Source organism: Brienomyrus brachyistius, chromosome 6 (assembly GCF_023856365.1).
Source record: "Brienomyrus brachyistius isolate T26 chromosome 6, BBRACH_0.4, whole genome shotgun sequence".
Classification (NCBI taxonomy): domain Eukaryota; kingdom Metazoa; phylum Chordata; class Actinopteri; order Osteoglossiformes; family Mormyridae; genus Brienomyrus; species Brienomyrus brachyistius.
The window spans coordinates 14274160-14292524 of NC_064538.1; the positions used below are offsets into that span (position 1 = coordinate 14274160).

Here is an 18365-nt window from a genome sequence, read left to right on the forward strand (position 1 = left end):
CTGTAGGATGTGTATGGGTCGTAAATGTTTGCGAGGATTTCGCAAAAAAACGCTGCGATGTTATATTGGCTAATTCGCTCATGTAAAGAAAAGCCCCTTTGGAAAAGTACACATTTTAGCGCGACTTTTTAAGCGGGATAAGCCACAGGCTCAGGTGTCTGACATGAACATCACTCAGTGGCTCCCTTGTGCACAGGTGTAATTGTAGGCTGTCCAAAAGAGGGCAGCCAGCCTGCTTGCAGCTCTTAAAAGGCGCTACACGATTTGTAATAGGACAGGAACACAAGAGGAATGATAATCCCATGTGAAAAGGGGCCTGATGCCGTAGAAGCACAAGGGCCAAGATCAGATTCTGAAGGGGCTTACCAAGCTGAACTGGCATGCCTCAGAGAAACAGGCCTTATAATGTGTCTTTGATAGAGTGACTGCAGCAAGGGGGAGCGCAAAGTGGGGACGAAAGGCCAGGCGGATTAAGGTCAGGCAGGCACATCATCAACTAGGAAACTGATACAGACTAAATTATACAGAACTGATACAGAAAAGTCACGATCATTTGGGAACGCAGCATCCAGCATCCAAAAAGAACAATATGCATCAGTTACTGATTTCTCACCTTGGAAGGTGAGCAGGAGCGAGATCTACAGCTGAAGCAGAGCCTCAGTGCCAGGGACAGAGATCAGACCTGCAGAGAATTATTAAGGGCTGGCTGAGAATGAGAGTGGAGGTGTCTCAAGGGGTTTACCATCTGCAAGCCAGATCGCAGGCCCTCTCAGGCTGAACATCCCACAGAAATAGGGGGAGGGACTAAGCAGGAAGTGGTGATCAAGCACTTATCAAATCCTACAGGATAAGACAAGGTGATCTCCAAGTTTATGCAGAAGGGCCGCAGCCAGAACTGTTTCCTGAAAATGCGGTGCTTCCCCTCACTTGGGAAGATCGTCTCTTTAATCTGAGAGACAGATTTGTCTTCTCCTCAGTGTGGCTTGTTCCTTCGCTCCGGGTCTGAAGCTTGATGCATCTATTAGGCAAACTGATACCAGCCCAAACTACACTGTGACAAATCTGGCCTGCACACGCTGCCTACATCAATTTGTAGCTCAGGACAGGCCTGGAAACCAGGGAAGGAATACACAATGTTTTCAGCCAAAAACTCTGGACAGCTCAACATTAACAACCTACAGTACATGTCATTCCAATTAATTACCTTGCCCACAACACATAGTTTTCATCCGTTATAGAAATTTAAAGATTAAGTCATACACACTCGTATAACCAAATTGCACTTTGTACACTACAGGTCTACACTACAATGCAGTGTGAATCCCCATAAATCAGAAATGATCACATACATGGAAAACTTTTAATACTTTTTTATATGTAGCCGAGTGAATGGCTGACTGAATTTTTCCATATATATAGAAAATCAAACTGCAATTTCTGATCCATGCTCAGCAGCGTGCAGTGAGAGAGCTTGCATCAATAAACAGCAGTGATTTATTATTCTTACCGTAGCTACAGCAAATTTGATTATCTAAACATGCGGTTGTAATGCAGACCTGATTCTGCTACGTTTTAATTAGACCCACTAAGACGCAGAGCACAGACGTCTCACTTCTCTTGCTCTATCACAACATAAAAACCGCCTGCCATTTTACTGCACAGCATATTGCAGGTGGCGGTCTGATCTTCCCCAAACAGGCGTTTTGTTCGATTCGGAGCTCGGCCACAGCACGTGACGGCCAGGTCCCACCATGTGCCAGGCACCCAGACTGACTCGCCATTCAAAACCACAGTCTTTCCGGCGGACGGGATGTATTACTATCTTGACAGCAGTACTGAGGGACGCCTGGGATGGTTTAATGTCATGGACCCATGGCTGAGGCTGTTTAAGGATGAGTGAGCAGCAGAGTGAGTCAGTGATCATTTCCATAGAAACATCACAGATGGGAGCAGGACTGTCCTCACTCATCATGGCTCCGGTGCCTCAAACTTTAGGTAATCTTAAATCTTCACATTGAAAACATTTTTTAAACAGTAAACTGCACAGAATATTTGATTGTAAAATATATAACTGGATATACTACACGTCATATATTTTGAGATTCATAATGCAATTCTGCCCATTTTGGACTCTGCATGACTAAAGGTCACCCTGATGAGAATAAGATCAGGGGGAGCACACATGTGTATTCTTCATTTTATATAACGATCCCGAACTTGCGGCCACTGGTGCATGAACACATTATTGGCTACAATCCTAGCTTCAACATGTGGACTTGGCCATTGGTTTTGGGACTCTAAGCAGCATCACGTGAATAATTTATGTCAGCTGTTCACATATCTTGACCTTTCACCTTCGAAAGCATTCCGAAAGTAAACACCTTAATGGAAATTCCCAGTATATGGAAAAAAGGCAAATAAAAATCAGATTCTGGCTTCTAAAAGTACAGAAAAGAATCACATAAAATACACAAGTCTGTATTATAGCTCCGTCTGTATTGTTATTGTTATTGCTCTTTCTGTTGCCAGAGTCATTATGGGTATTGTAAAAACAGATGACATCCTTCTTGCCTGCACTACCACCCTTGACCACTGAGAGGTTTGGCTGGTCAATGCTCTAAGTGTCTTGGCACAGTAGTGAAGCCGCCATTATCCTGCAGTCTGGCTGTTTATCCGCAATTAAATGCATCGGCGCAGGGCAAGATTCGAATGGGAATATTATTATCATAAGACCAATGTTATTGCAGTAACACAATTTCAGAAAGAAATGGATCATTACAGTATTTTCTTAAATGTTCCAGCACAGTGAATGCATTTTACTGCTCTTGGCAGAGTCTGCATATCTCATTCTCTCGCAAGAAGGAGCATTTGGTCATTAAAAAACTGGGAGTTTCTTTTTTTTTAAGCATGCGTTAAAGTAAAAGGGGGCGATTACATCACGCAGCTCTACAGAAATCTCAGAAGCAGGTGGCTTCCACCTCGTTGGTGGAGCAGCTCGGCTCTGCATGTCTCCTCTGCTAATTGCCACCTCCTACATAATCAGGGCGTTGCAGCTAATAATATTAATTATGTAATGAACATGGGTCATAGTAGGCTTGCTGGTCACCCATTGTTTGGCATTGCCAGGGATCACTCTGTGCAAATCAGCATTTCCTCCATTCAGCCCAATCATGGCCTACAAATCGGTATCCACTGAGAGAAGGGTGGAGGCGTCCTGTCAAACTCCAGGTGTCTTTAAAGTCCAAGGTATCATGCAGCAAAGAGAACGGGCGTGTTTTCACCCAGCTGGAAGAACAGAGGGGACCATGGTGCAAACTCCAGTACGAAAGGTGTGAGGCAACAGGTCTAACCACTGTGCCACCGTACCGCCCCTCAGCTGATGGAAACTAACTGCAAATTTGTTCTTTTTACATGCATCCTACTGCTTTGCACATATCACATAAAAATATTTTTCTTTCATTTTGGAATGAAGGCTCCTTGGCTCTTTAAACTTCCAACGAGAGAAAATCATGCTATCAAAGAACAATCGCAGTAAACAATGGAGTGTCAATGTGCCACTTATATCAAGCATAAATCAAACATGCAGTCTTCATTTAAGTCAGGTACTGATTAACCAATAAGGTACAGTTGAGCAATGAGCCTCTAAGAGTTCAGGGAAAATATTGCTGTGATCCCTTCATGGGAGCAGCATGGCACCCCCAGGAAGAGCACGGCGTGAAGCCTTTCAAGGGGCTAATAACAGCTTGTTCACACAATAATCTTGTTTTGACATCTTACCAAAAATGTACATACTCCAAGGCAATAGGGTTTGAATGTTTCCTATTATAATCACTATCACCAAAAAAGCAATATAAAAACATATGGGCAGAATTTGTTCCTAAATGTAATTAACTGAATAATTTTACCAGTGGTTTATTCTGAAAACCTTTACTAGATAAGCCAAAGGAAGGACAGCTGGACTATTTTCTTCTAATAGTTTCCTTCATATGTGACCAGCTTTCCATTTTACGGGGAGACATGTTACTGTAAACACTATGACACTGAAGTGCTGTTTTCATTTTGAGTAAGACATCTTTTGAGAAGATGTATACCTTCATATTTGACTTGACAGAACTTCCTCGGACATGTGCACGTCACGGGTAGGGAGGGGCGCGGAGGGCTGTTATTTTCCAGCAGTGGCTGGCCGACGGTGCTGTCCAGACCGGCATCTGATGTTCCCAGCTGAGGGTAGAGTCACACTCGCGGACTCTCATCTGTACAAGGCGCCTCCGCCGACGACAGTGTCTGCACACATGGTGCCCGGGTCTCTCCCCCCACTCCCGAGCCTCAGAACCCCCCCCATAAGCCCCCCGACTTGTACACACGTGCTCTCTTACTGCCAGTGCGTCACAGGATTAACAGCCAGACCGACTCAGGTTTCCCCAGTTGGTCTTTAGCCCCCTTTAGTAAAAGGCCACGCAAAACGATGAGCGAACTTCAGACGATGAATAATTTCCTGGGCATGTTAAGGTGGGAGGTTATAACCCCGGCTGGGGGTATGTTCACAGACCAGGAATTCTCCTTACCCAACTATTTATGATGATGTCATTACCAGTTTGGTGGAAGCAGGTAACTCGTACTCATCCAGTGAAATGGGGACCAAAGCAGGGACAGCTGGGCTTGGAATCAGAAGCGGCACAACCAGACGGAGGGATTCCGTCTCTCTTACTGCACAACAGATGCACCAGCCCAACATCGTTCCTAATCTTTTACCTTTTTTGATGGAAACATTCTGTAAGCTTTAAGATTCTTTTCTGTTCCACGCGAAGTAATTATGAACGCTACAAAAACCACTTTTTGGTTATGGGGAGGATCATTTGCTGTAACAGCGCTATTCGATTCTGGCTCTTTGGCCACACACTTTTATTGAGATCGTTCACTTAATTCAAGCGCACAACATGCGTGAACCAAGGAAAATGAATGGCGACATGGTGTAAATACATGCATATACTCCACGCGTCCATTTTCATTAACTGCTTGTCCTATTCAGGGTCTTGGAGGGGACACAATGGCACCCAGGTTGGGATGCCAATGCATTGCAGGACATACTGATATCTATGGGCAAACTCCAGTTAACCTCTGCATGTGTTTGGACTCTAGTGAGGTAAAGTAGAGTACCTGGAGAAATTCCCATAGCAACACAGGGAGAACATGCAAACTCCCGAAAGATGGAAGCCTTGCAGACCCAAACCAAGATCGCAGAGGTGTGCAGTGACAGTGCTAACCACTGCACCACCATGCCTCCCCATACATATATATATCCATCCATCCATCCATCCATTTTCCAACCCACCGATCATACTGGATCACAGGGGGTCCGGAGCCTATCCCGGAAGCAATGGGCACGAGGCGAGGAACAGCCCAGGATGGGGGGCCAGCCCCATACATATATGCTGAATGAAAAACTCAATCCAACAAACACATACGCACAAAAAAACACTAATAATAACAACTGCTATCCAGCTGTTTCCTTTTTAAAATCCTGTAACTAGTAGACTCAGCACCTGATTACTCGCTTTGTGAACTATATCAATAACGTTTGAAATTGTGCTCTGGGGCAGCCATTGAAATGATATGTCTTGTTCCTGGGAAGAAATAAAGTTTTAATTCTGAGCCTAGCAGCAGCATATTGGCCTGCAGTCCACCCCAGTCCTGACACCTGGGGATCGTGTAATTTATAGATTTCACTTGCACATGGGAAACAGGAAGTTTGGAAAACCGATCATGGCAATAGGTCCTTCCAAAACTCTGCACAATATTTACTCTGTGATTAATGACTTGGAACACCTGTAAAATATTTCTGAAAGCAAACTTCCTGTGTATTAAAATTTATCTCAAATTGAGACCAATGTAAACTCCTTAAACATGGTCCCAGGTTTCTGTTATACATGTCAGCCGCTTTAGATAAATATAGCCATTATTGAAACAGTTTGCTTTTTGGAGGCCGAAAGATCAGAAGCGTCCATAATGAATTCCGAGAGTAAGACGTACAAGACTCTCTTGTTTTCTAACATGCGGGGGCTGGTTTTTAATCGTTTCATGGCATCAGGTCACTTGGAACATGTTTAGCATCTTCGATCCTACAAACGACTGGCATCCTGTCCAGGGCGATTCCCTGTTTCCTGGGATAAGCTGCAGGTTCTCTAGGATATTCTCCTGGAGACGCACACTGAAGATAGATGCATAGATGCGCTAAATAAGCTAATAAAATCGAATGAAATTAGATTAAATTAATCCAATGTCTCAGGACGTCCAGCAAGGATCCTAGTCTGGATCTGCCTTTGCTATGGTTTCCCATAAAACATTTTGCATAATTCGGTATCACTTCTGCTTCCTGATACACTGAGGCAGGCATAGAGGAGATAGGTGACGGTGTGTTTACATCCAGTCACATGGCGCGCACATGCGTCACGCCTCCCAGGAAGTTCCAAAGAAAGTGCAAGGCAACGGCTGTTCCCACAGTGAAGGTGCTGATGTATATACTGGGGGAGCGAAAGCAAGAGAGAGAAATATATATTTGTAAGACACCCCGGGGGCCAGGGGAAGGGCAAGGGGGGGGCAGACAGGAAACTCTCTCACGCCTCATTCTGAGGCCACTCCGTTTCAGACTGAGCAAAGCATCTCTCGCTGCTTAATGGGAATAGGTGCTGACAGGCCAGCTCGAGCGGGAAGCCAGCGGCAGGCCAGGGGCTTATGAGGTGCACTGTTCAGGGGCCTAATCATATATAACACCGTAGAGCACAAGCAGCATGAAACAGAAGAAGAGAGAAAGGCTGGGGACAGGCTAATAGGTGTTTTCCCCTCAAATGCCACCCGTGTCCAGCATCTGAAAGGGTAAAGATCCCCCCAGAAAGGTCAGGCACAGCACGGCATTGTGTGGGGGCGACACCCCCAGAGTGTGATGTCACAGTCAAACCACTAATCCTCATTAACGCCTGTCTCAGCGCAGCCTCCACCTCCGCCGCGTGAGCAATTAAGACTGGGTGCATTATTCAAAGCGCAGTGAGGAGCTGATATCCTGGGCATTCTGTGTAAATGGCAGAGCAGATTAACTGGAAGATGAGTCAACAGATTCTCGGGTGGGGGGGGGGGCATAATCATCTATTTTTTTATAATAAAAGTTCAGCAAAAAAGTCATTTCTTCTATTTCGATCCAGAAAACATTCGTAAAGATAAGGAAAAGCACCTCCTCGCACCCGAAATACCATTATGTCCTGAGGGCTGTAATTAGCAGGTAGAGTGACTAGTACATCACAGGCTGCTTGGCTGGCTCCTCCCCCAGCCACTAATGAGGTTGCCATAATCCTTTTACCGCTAACCATGATTGATGCACGGTGCCCATTACAGCAGCATCCATAATCATCAACTCCATTTCATAAGCTTACACTGGTGTCATATTTAGATTCCGTTCACTGAATCACTCGTGAATCATTATAAATGTGACTGATTATAGCTATGAAGATAACTCATGTTTGTTAGGAGGGTGAGCTGCTGTGCCCGTGTGTGTCAGAGTGCACTGTGTTTCCCATAGATTTTTCCAGTAAGTATCCAGTGGCCAGAGCCACCATGCTGTCGGTTTTCCTGGCTGACCACTGCACACTGGAGCACCGATAAACTAAATGAGAACAAATGTGCGCAAAAAAAAAAGCAGGGAGTGAAAAAAGAAGCACATACGTCTGTGGAGACGTGCGCGTGATTCCTGTTTGCATTGGCTGGGGCCGGCAGCGATCCGGTATCTCCGGTGGCTACGCAGTGAATAGGCTTCTTTCACTGTCATGCTATGGAGCTGTACAGCAGGGAAGGGCCTTACGCTGACACGGCACTGGCGGGTGGGAGGGGGAGGGAACTAGGCCTCGAAACACCGGCCGTGTGGGGGATACTGCGGCCGCGATTGGCTCCCGATGAGCCGACAGCCACATACCTTTTTCTGAAGGACGTTGACCTTCCGTTCCTTCACCTCCAGCATATCCTTCATGTCGCGAATCTCCCCAGCCAGTGTCCCCTTCTCTTCCGTCAGGTCCTGAAGTTGCTTGCTCTTCTTGTTGAGGAACGACTCTTTTTCCTCCAAGCGCAATCTCAGAGCGTCAACCTGAAAACGGAAATCTGGCTGTTAGCATCTCCTTTTCATATCGATATTCCATTACGCCGGCATATTGCGTTACCTCATTAAAGTTGTACAGAGATACATTTTTCATGATGGAAACCAACAGAAAAAGAGGCTGGCGGGCGAGAGATGACGGAGGCCTGCTCACATCGGCGTCATGTGTGAATCGTGAAGTTTCTCATCGGGCTCCGATTTACAGACTTGAGCCACAGACTTTGCTAATTAACAGCGATCCGAGTCACCTCGCTGAATAATGAGGGCTGTCAAGTGTGTAGACAGCCCTCTGAACTTCAAGAGCAAGCTGCTAGGCTAGATGTGACGGGCGAAACGGATGGCGTCGAAACCCCGGAAGAAGCGCAGGCTGGCGGGGAGGATTTGCTCCGACACGATGCGGCTTGTGTTACATAAACGATTATCTCATCGTTAATCTTTGTGCCGGGCCTTTTGTTTCATTCTCGATCGGGTGCACAAATGTGGCATCGCAAAACCCACTTGTAGACTTGGAGTAATTTTAACCAAAATTCATGTTTTTTTTATAAAATATACATTGATTCCCTAGAAAAAATTTAATGTATGAAGAGTTGAGTCTGCTTACAATGGCAAAGGCTTATACCAAATAGTTAAATGTTAAGGTCCATTTATACATGGTTCCTTGAAGTGGCTATAATAGCAGAACCCTAAACAGATTCATGCATGCCAAATATAAAAAGTTCAACCGCACATTAAACATTACGAATAATGGTACTACTAACCATAACTGTTTATAAAAATAATAAATCGATAAATTCATTGACTTCATGAGATTTTACAACCTGGCTTTTGAAAGAAAAATTGACATTTGAAGCCCATTAAAATTGGGAGAAACCCAAAATTAAGATGGAAGTCATTAGACATCGCTTTATTAGCCGTGAGTCTGCATGCTAGTTGAGAGGACCGTGTCATGACCTGCTCGTTCGATCCTCCTGTCTGCCACGCCCCCCTCATTTACCTCGTGTGAATTCCTGATTGTTATCAGCTGTTTCCCGTTTTGCCATTGAGTCCTGTGCATTTTAGTCCACATCTGAGTCCGTTTCCCTGTCATTTAAGTCTTTACCGTGTGTTTGTATTTGCCCACAATAAATCCCCTGTTTGTTGGACTCTGGTTTGCCTGACCTTGATTCCGCACCCCCTGCTCGCTTGACCGGCACGTGGTCATCACAGACAGGGCCACCTGTGATTCCCGTCTAACATAAGGCCGAACGAATCAGTAGCACAGCTCACTGGAAATCACAAGTGTCTTAAAATCATGAATGAATGAGGATGCTGTGCAGGCTCGCTACTATTACTTACTGTGAGGTAAGTCTGAAATTGCACTTGCATATCATCCCTCATTTATACTCTGTTTGGGAAATTTGCTGGAAATGTGAAACGGTACGTTTTTAGACTGCGAAATGAATGAAAATTAAATGACGGGGTTTTTTTTCAAAGCTATACAGTGCTCAGCATAAATGAGTACACCCCACTACATTTGTCAGAAAACCTTTAGTTTCCTTTCAGAATCAACATTTTCTATGAGATACTATATTACAAAATGCTCTCACAAATGTGGGCCATTGATTGCAAACAAGATTTGTTGATTTGCACACACAAAAAAGTGATTTTCCTAACAAATTCACTCAAGCCCATGTTGCAAAAATGAGTACACCCCAATTATAGTCTTAGGAGAAAAGCCACACTTAAGACTACAAAATTCTAATTAACAGGCATTCAACCACAGGTGAGTCTAATGATTCATTTAAGAGGTGTCCAGCAGACAGGTGACTATAAAAGGGCATTACTTAACAAAGAAAAGCCCTTCCCATTTCATGCTGTCAGCAATGGCTCCACATGGAAGAGAAATGTCACAAAATCTGAGAAAGGCAATCATTTCTTTACACAAAAAAGGTGAGGGCTACAAGAAGATCAGCAAAGCTTTACCTATCAGTCAAAATACTGTAGCAAAAGTGATCCAAAAATTTAAGAAAGATGGAAGTGCAACGATCTTACAGCGACGTCCAGGCCGTCCACGGAAGTTAACATCTCGAGAGGAGCGTCTGCTGATGAGAAGGGTTGAAGAAAATCGCCATGCAAGTTCACTGCAGTTAGCTAAAGTAGTAGAAAGCCAAACTGGAGTGACCGTTTCCCGTGACACCATACGGCGCACACTGCAGAGGAATGGCATGCATGGGTATCGTCCACGAAGGAAGCCTCTCCTAAAGCCCATGCACAAAAAAGCACGCCTAGAATCTGCTAGGGCCCATGCGGAAAAAGATGAAGACTACTGGGACTCTATACTCTGGAGTGATGAGACAAAAATCCCTGTTTTTGGAACTACTTGTTTCAAAACTGTATGGCGTCGTAAAGGTGAGGATTTCAAAGAAAAATGCATGGTGCCTACAGTGAAGCATGGTGGTGGCAGTGTCCTTATGTGGGGCTGCATGAGTGCTGCTGGTGTTGGGGAGCTGCATTTCATTGATGGTATCATGAACTCAACAATGTACCGCTCTATACTGAAGGAGAAGATGCTGCCATCTCTCCATGCACTTGGTCGTCGTGCACTTTTCCAACACAATGATCCAAAACACACATCTAAAGCTACTGTTGCATTTCTGAAGAAGAACAGGGTGAAGGTGATTGAATGGCCAAGTATGTCTCCTGATCTGAACCCAATCGAACACCTGTGGGGAATTCTGAAGCGACAAGTTGAGCATCACTCTCCATCCAGCATCCAGGCTCTAAAACAGGTTATTCTTGAAGGATGGAAAAAGATAGATGTTGCAATATGTCGCCAACTTGTTCATTCCATGCCTAGAAGACTTGGTGCTGTCCTTAAAAATCACGGCGGTCATACAAAATACTAGATGTAGTACTTTTTGTTGCGGGGTGTATTCATTTTTGCTTCAACCAATTTGAGTAAAACTGAAGATTTTGTGATCTAAGTTATATTATTAACCTTAATTTCATGTTATGGAGTTAAACAAGTGTTCAATAAAACTCAGCCTTGTGAAAATTTTGGAAGTTATTCTTTTGTTCATTGAGCTACTGATTACATTCGTACTTTTCAAAGGGGGTGTACTCATTTATGCTGAGCACTGTATAAAGGTTGTTTGCATAGTGTTACATGCTCTCATAATAAGAGCATAATAAATGTAAAGACACAACATGAGGGCTGTACCACGGTACCACGCCTGAAAATCCAGTGTGTGATTCCTGATGTCCCACTGGTCAGTACAGAAATGTCAAACTCTAAGGAACTTTTATATTGGATCCATAAACACACTGATGGGTTTACAATCTCCTCCATAACTCAAAATGACATATAAATAACTGACCTCTTACTTAACTTCTCGACATACAGTTGAGAAAACAATTAATATTTTTGTTTTTAAAAGGCAAATGTATAAATATAAAAAAGTAACTATGTTCAACAGCATTTTATTGGCTTCATGTCAAACCAAACCCCCAGAAGCCCTCTGACTCATAGCAGTCACTAATGTCCGTACTATGATCATTTCTGACAATATAGGACCCCGAAACAAATCCCAGAAATTAATTACATTACACTCTAAAATATGCAGGTCGGCATTTTTTGCAGATGATCTTAGCACCTTTTGTTTTTAACACCTTTTGTTTCAACACCGGGACACTTTCCACCTCTGGATGTTAGAAATGCATTTCACTATCTGTTGCTGGAGGGAAAATGCTGGACTTCCCTCCAGCACAAGGCAGGTTGTTTTTGGGAGGATTCCCAGAATTTAGTGCCGCGACGGCGTAAGACAAAAGGCAGAGCAGTATGCAGCCTGTCCCTCTAGCATTGCGGGACTCCTTTAGCATGATCTATTGGACACCAGGCTACAACATTCTTTTTTTGCAATTAAAATGGGCCATTGGGTCTCTCTTGCAGCACAGAGCACACTGCGGTCCAGTCCATTTCAGGCAGTCACGATTGCATCCAGGCACAGCAGAGTATAGCTGTATTAAAAAAAAAAAAATTACCCTTCCCTGTTTAAAAAAACACAAAAGCCAAGTCTCTCCTGCTTTTCAGTCAACGCCACATAATTTTAAAAAGTCCTTGATATATTTTCAAGATTTTGTGGCTGCAAAACTATTAATTCTTGGCAATGTCACAGACTAGGGTTTATTTCCCCCCTCCCACCGTCCCTCTTATAACAGCCAAATCTCATTCTGGAGTTCCATTCAAGAAGTAAAACAGAGGTCCACCATGCGCAGACAATATGTTCCTTCCTCTGTCTCCTTCCAGTTTAATAATGACGGCTTTGGCAGCAAATCATCACCCTCATAAAACACAGAGCGGTCTGGACTGGCAATAAACAAGTCTTTCACTATGGAGAGGACACAATAAACAGCTGGTACTCAAAGTGAGGCAGCTTCATAGAGCTCCCAGCAGACAAAGACACTGGACATCTAAATCTCCAATTCCTATCCAAGGTGTTCATTGAGGTCTTTCATATGTAAGTGCTTGCCTGATTTAGAACTGCATTTAAATGTGGGTCAATGTATTTAAAAATGAATGAAACAAACAACGTGTACAGATCCTTATTCTTATGAAATTCTCTCAATGTTTGTTTTTTGTGAGATTCCCAGCTCCAAATTATATCTCACATTTGTTAACACTAAATGAGGGAGCACAAATAATGTAGTAGTACACGCTTACTTACTATATTAATCAACCACAAACTAAATGTTAGTTTCATACTGATTCCATGTTTGTTCATGATTAGTACTTGAGTAGTAACTGAGTTACTAAGTTACTTGTGCCCCCTCAAGTAAAGTGTTACCAAGTTTTTTACATTTTTTTTTTATATCTGGTACCATTATCAACTGTACATCTCCCCAGACTTTCAACCTAAAACTCTGGTTACATTAACTAGCTTCAAAATAAGATACTGGATATAATTTATGTGTCTTTAAAGTCTGTTTTTGTCTTTGTCTGTGCTTGGAACTGAAAATGCATCTTGCCAGGAAATAGTTTCTAGGACCAAAAAAAGCACACACTTAATCAGCTACCTTTGAGCATCAAATGCGAGATGATAGTTCAGCCGCAGTTCCCAAGGAAAGGCAAGTTAAGCGCAAGAAAGTCGGTAAGATTTAAACACACATCAGCTGACAAGGCTAGCAACAGCATGTCTGACAGAGACACACTGGCACAACCCTTCTGTGTGAAAGACAACTCAACCGTCATCCCCAGTGATATAAGGGTCAAGGCAGGTACTGTTTTGTGTAAATACAATACTTATAGCATCATCAAATGCCAATTTTGTGTAAAAAGAAGGATAACATATATTACTGCTTAAATCCCAAGGTCTGGTAATAACTCCTTTAACACTGCGAAAGGTGAAGCTCTTGTTTTCAAGCAGCTGTGAAATATTCTGTCCTTTGGCTGTTTCTAGGAACAAGGCAGACAATAACCCCAAAACAGAGCCATTTAATACATTTCTTATAAAATGAATCACTCTATTGTGCAGTGCAATATTTCAGTAAATATTGTTTATTTTACAAGCGATAATCCAATGCCGCAATTCATCACGAAAAGACCAAAAACAGTGATTTCACATAAACTTCTCTGTAGTAAGCAGCGCTGTTATAAACTATGTTTTATTTCCGGTGGCCATGGAACAAGTGTGACAATTTATTACTCTGATCGTCTGTTTCTTTTGGTTTACCCTAAATATGTCTTTTTTTTCCCCAATTATTTTTCTGTCATACTTTCTTCCACTGCTAAATTGGAAAGCAAAATACAAAATACAGACATACCTCAGCTACTCAATGTCTGCTTGATGTTTAAGACCTTGCATGTAGCTGCAGTAGATTAGCACCAAAGCTCTTATATGAATAGTGGATAATTTTAAAATTTCCCTTCATTTAGGAAGACCAGCAAGATATACAGAAGATTTATTACACACATTCCATATACATGACTTTAACTTCACTTCCAGGCCAGACTATTGCAAAGGTGCTTTGAAATGTAATTAAAGATCTTTTTTCCTCCCTTTTTTTTAAATCTTTAATCTGTTCATGATGTTACAGAGAACAAGCAGAGAAGATCCACCAAGGCAGTGAAGGAGGACAGTCTCACAGAGCCTCGTTGTTACTGGCTGAGACCCGCTTTGATGTCTACGCACCCGAACACGGACCTGTGCATGAGGCCAGCTGACATCTGCTCCCTGAGGGTCTCGTCACATGTTTAACTGTCAGCCACCCCACCATGCAGATGGGAAAGATTCATTAGTGTAATTAGGACACCTAAATAGAGGCAGAGAGAGAGCAGCTGAAGAGACGAGACGCTCAAGCCGCCCTTTGCTGAGCTTGACGGTGAGACGGTGACAGTGGCTGTGAGTGACGTCCCCAGACGGACGCCAGGTCAAGGCGAGGCCAAGACCACAGCATCTTCTCACACTGACGGCGGTCTATGTGTGACTAACTCTGCAAAAGGATCATGGCAGCAGAGCTAAGCGTATCACTGCCTTGGAGGGCACACCTGGTACAGGACAGCAAGTCATCTCAGGGCTCAGGGACTGTGGAGGAATCACATGCACGGCCCTGCAGGTGTGAGGCCAGAGTGCTCACCACTCATCTACCACTTCTATTATTAACAAAAATTCATGTAAAGTTAAATACCGACTGTGAGTTCAGCCCTACGCAGCAAGATGTATCAAGTGCCTGCGGTTTTAAAGAAGCCTTTAATAGTTAACCTTGGGCGTGTGATGATACAGGGCTCTGCAATCCGTCATCAGTAGACACAGGAAGTATTGTCCTACATTTGGCTTTTATCCGTAATAAAGACAGTTGCCACAGACGTGATGTCATATACGGATGTCCAATGGACTTCAGAGGGAAAACAAATTTCAGGCCTGCTAAACCTTCCAGAGGAACAAGACTCCAGACAGGTCAACATCAAATCCTTGCATCAGCGAAGCACTGGTAAACATCACCCATCGTTCTGCGTAATGAGTGACCGCGGTGAGAACGAGCAACCGGTCCAGCTCACATGGTGCTACCTACCGCAGCCCCGACAAAGGCACAGGCTGCGGGAGCGTAAGCAGCAGGCCTGCGTCACTCGGCCGCCGTGCAATCGTCTGAGAACGCGGGCACTTAAGCAACCATGCTGTCCTGTCATAAAACATGGAGGTCCCCCCGCCCCCACATTGGCCCCAGCTGTTAGCCTTAGGCAGATGATTGCAGCAATGACTCTTTGTGAGTCACAACGAAACCCAAATAGCCGAATGTGCCATCTGTCCTCCACAGCCCTGAGTCAGCCACTCATCATCCATTACCTGTAACTTTCAATCTGGGGCAGCTTTGAACACATGCGAGAACACAGAAACAAGCCTGATGTTACCGCCATTATCAGCAGAACATGGCCCGTGATGTGAGAGAGCGGTTACAGGCAGTGACAAGGCCTGCAAGAAATTTTGATAAATATTCTTCATTTAGTGCAGATGCTTCAAGATATAATTAAAAATGGCCACTTACTTATTTGCAGTTATTTATGTATTTAGCAGAAGCATTTTTCCAGAGTGACGCATGAGGGAGTTTTCAGCAGGGTCTGCAAATGTCAACGGAGCAATTGGGTCCTGATCAAGGACCCCATAGTGACATCACTCTGCCAGCCATGGGCTGTGAAGCAGCTTCCAGGCACACCTGAAGAACCATACACCATCTCGCTGTGTTTGCGGAAATTAACTTCATAATATGTATTTAATCCCTGATCCATAATCAGTGAAAGGGTCCTCTAAAAACATTTCTGCTACACTGTTATTTTATGCTATGATTTTGCATTTTCAGCAATTCATACAAGTAGCTTGTTTTACTGTAAGCCGTGATATTCTTTGGAAAAAAACAGAAGCAAATCAACTGAAGGTAAATTATTAAGTGTGATATAATCATTAAATATAACTAAAATAACATCTTAGGGACCATATACTACGTTAATTAGTTAAACCACAACTTGACCCAGTCATTAATAACAAGATAATCCCTTTGCTAGAATTAGCAGTATTATAACAATCCTCAGAAGTCGGAAAATTAAGGCTATGGTTTGTGTCATTAATGTAGGGATCTGTCAGTGCATGATTATTTTTCTAATAACTTCAAATATCCAGTAACAAACCTGGTTTTGAGGTTTTAATCTTCCTAGGAAAGCAACTTGAATCAGACGCAAAGAAGAGCTTTTGCCAGCAGTGTGGACGATGAGACAGGTGCACGTTCATTACTGTCCCAGCAGAAGACAGGGGTCCTTAAAACAATGTTTATCAACCCAGGCCTCTGGGACCCCCACTCCTCCCCAACTGCCAACACATCCGTACCAGGTATTTGAAGTCCTTCACTGCTTTATTCCTTGGTTCAGGTACACTGGGAGCTGGGAGGGAACAAAAACGTGAACTGTATGGGGTCCCAGAGGACTGGGTTGAGAAACGCTGCCTTAACCCTTTCTCTGCAGGTTTTCGCTGCCTTAACCCTTTTTCTGCAGGTTTCTGCGCCGGCGTGCGCTGGGGTGTTTTGCACAGCTGCGAGGAAGTGCGCTGCCTTAGCCCTGTGGGAGGGGCGGCGAGCTGTCCTCTACCAAGAGCAGCACAAGCTGTTTCGAGCGACTTTACTCTTCCAGGTACCCTCGTGGCAGGATAATCAGGATGAGAAATACCGCTGCACTGGCGTCTGCCGCTGCCGGTCCAGCCAGGGCACAGCAGAAGCTTGTATTCACTCCAGCTGGGCTCCTGTCGGCCCAGAATGTTATCCGAATGCAGTGCGTCGCTCATGCGCTACCAAAGCATTAGCTGACTCCCTGATTCGGGGTTGGAATGTACCTGAAAGAGTGCTTTGGCTGAGAGGTGAACATCACTTAGGTGGCTCTTTACCCTGACGCACGTGAAGCAGAAGAATGGAGACCTTGTCTTATCTGCTCTTACCTTGACTTATAATATTACAAAACACAAATGCTATTAATGTGAAAACATTATCGAGAGACACACTGAAAAATAACAAGACAGCCAACTTTCTGTTCAGAATATGTAAAATATTTTACTGTAAAGAAGAGTAGAACCATTTTATGTGAACTTTCCATTAAGTTATTATGCTATAAAACAGTTCATATGCCACTCCAGTCTGCATGCTAATATCAGTCTCCTGTGACATTTCTGCATTCTGCTGCACACGGCCGCCTGGGTGACACTCCCCCCAGCGCAGCATTAGCCACCGACAGCAAACTGTCAGCCTTTGTCATACGTCACAGGTCACTCCACACTCATCACAGGAGGTAAGCATGTCGCTATCAGGGCAAAGTTATCAACTGGCATCCTGGCACTAGGAGGAAGTAAGCACTCAGTAATGAGGTAACGAGTTATTTACAGCTGGTTAGGGTAGGAATTATTCATCGTCTGCAGCCACACCGGCTTGGGTGAAGAGGGTGTCTTCATCAATACCTCCATCCATCCATCCATCCATCCACCCATCCTCTAACCTACTTATAGTCACAGTGGGTCCCAGTGGGGGTAGACCCTGGATTTAATGTTTGTAAATACTTTATAATAAATACTGAAAAAGTAAACAAAATTACTGCCTATGAAAAAATGCAGCAAATGAAAAAATCTAATTCAGAGAATACTGAGAAGATTTATGACTTTATTTTCTAAAAAAAAAATACTATTTGTAAAGGCATGAATATAAAGAGCAACAGAAGAGCGGGTTGCTGTTTATTACTCATTCCCCAGTCCGGGGCCCCAGAGTCTGCGTGACAATGTTAGTGGCTCCATTTCTCTTCATCTGAGGGCTACAATAGTCCGATTCCTACTCCTGCACTCCACTCCTCGGCACCCATCAGGCCCGGTGAGAAATCTCTCCTTTCTTCCTTTCCTTTTATAGCCATGCCGCGTTTTTGTGACATATTTAACTTATTATTAAGAGGGAAAGTAAAGCCATCGGGGCAATATGACTGGGAGAATGAAACTAAAAGGAGAGCCAGCCTGCAGTCTTCTGCCTTCAGTGACGAGGGCGGGGGGAGGGGGGAGGAAATTGGTACCACATGTCAACAAAATAAGTGATGCACACGAGCTTTCGTTTACTCTCAGTATCCCTTCGGGCAAAGTCAAGTAAGAATGGGGTGGCCAGAAGGGCGGGGGGGTTAAAGGGGGCACGGGGGGGGGGGAATGAAGAATGCCGACCTGGGCCCCTCGGAGAAGCAGGCCTC

At 44.0% G+C, this 18365-nt stretch overlaps 1 protein-coding gene across 7 annotated transcripts in view; it reads right to left on the reverse strand.

Moving 5' to 3' along the window:
• The window catches only part of LOC125745205 (ERC protein 2), a 214384-nt gene that overhangs the window by 135685 nt on the left and 60334 nt on the right, over window positions 1-18365 (reverse strand). For all 7 annotated transcript variants that reach the window (XM_049017803.1, XM_049017802.1, XM_049017801.1 and 4 more), the window contains one exon: window positions 7961-8128. In XM_049017803.1, the coding sequence (XP_048873760.1) occupies window positions 7961-8128 (168 nt within the window). The remainder of the gene's footprint in view (window positions 1-7960; window positions 8129-18365) is intronic.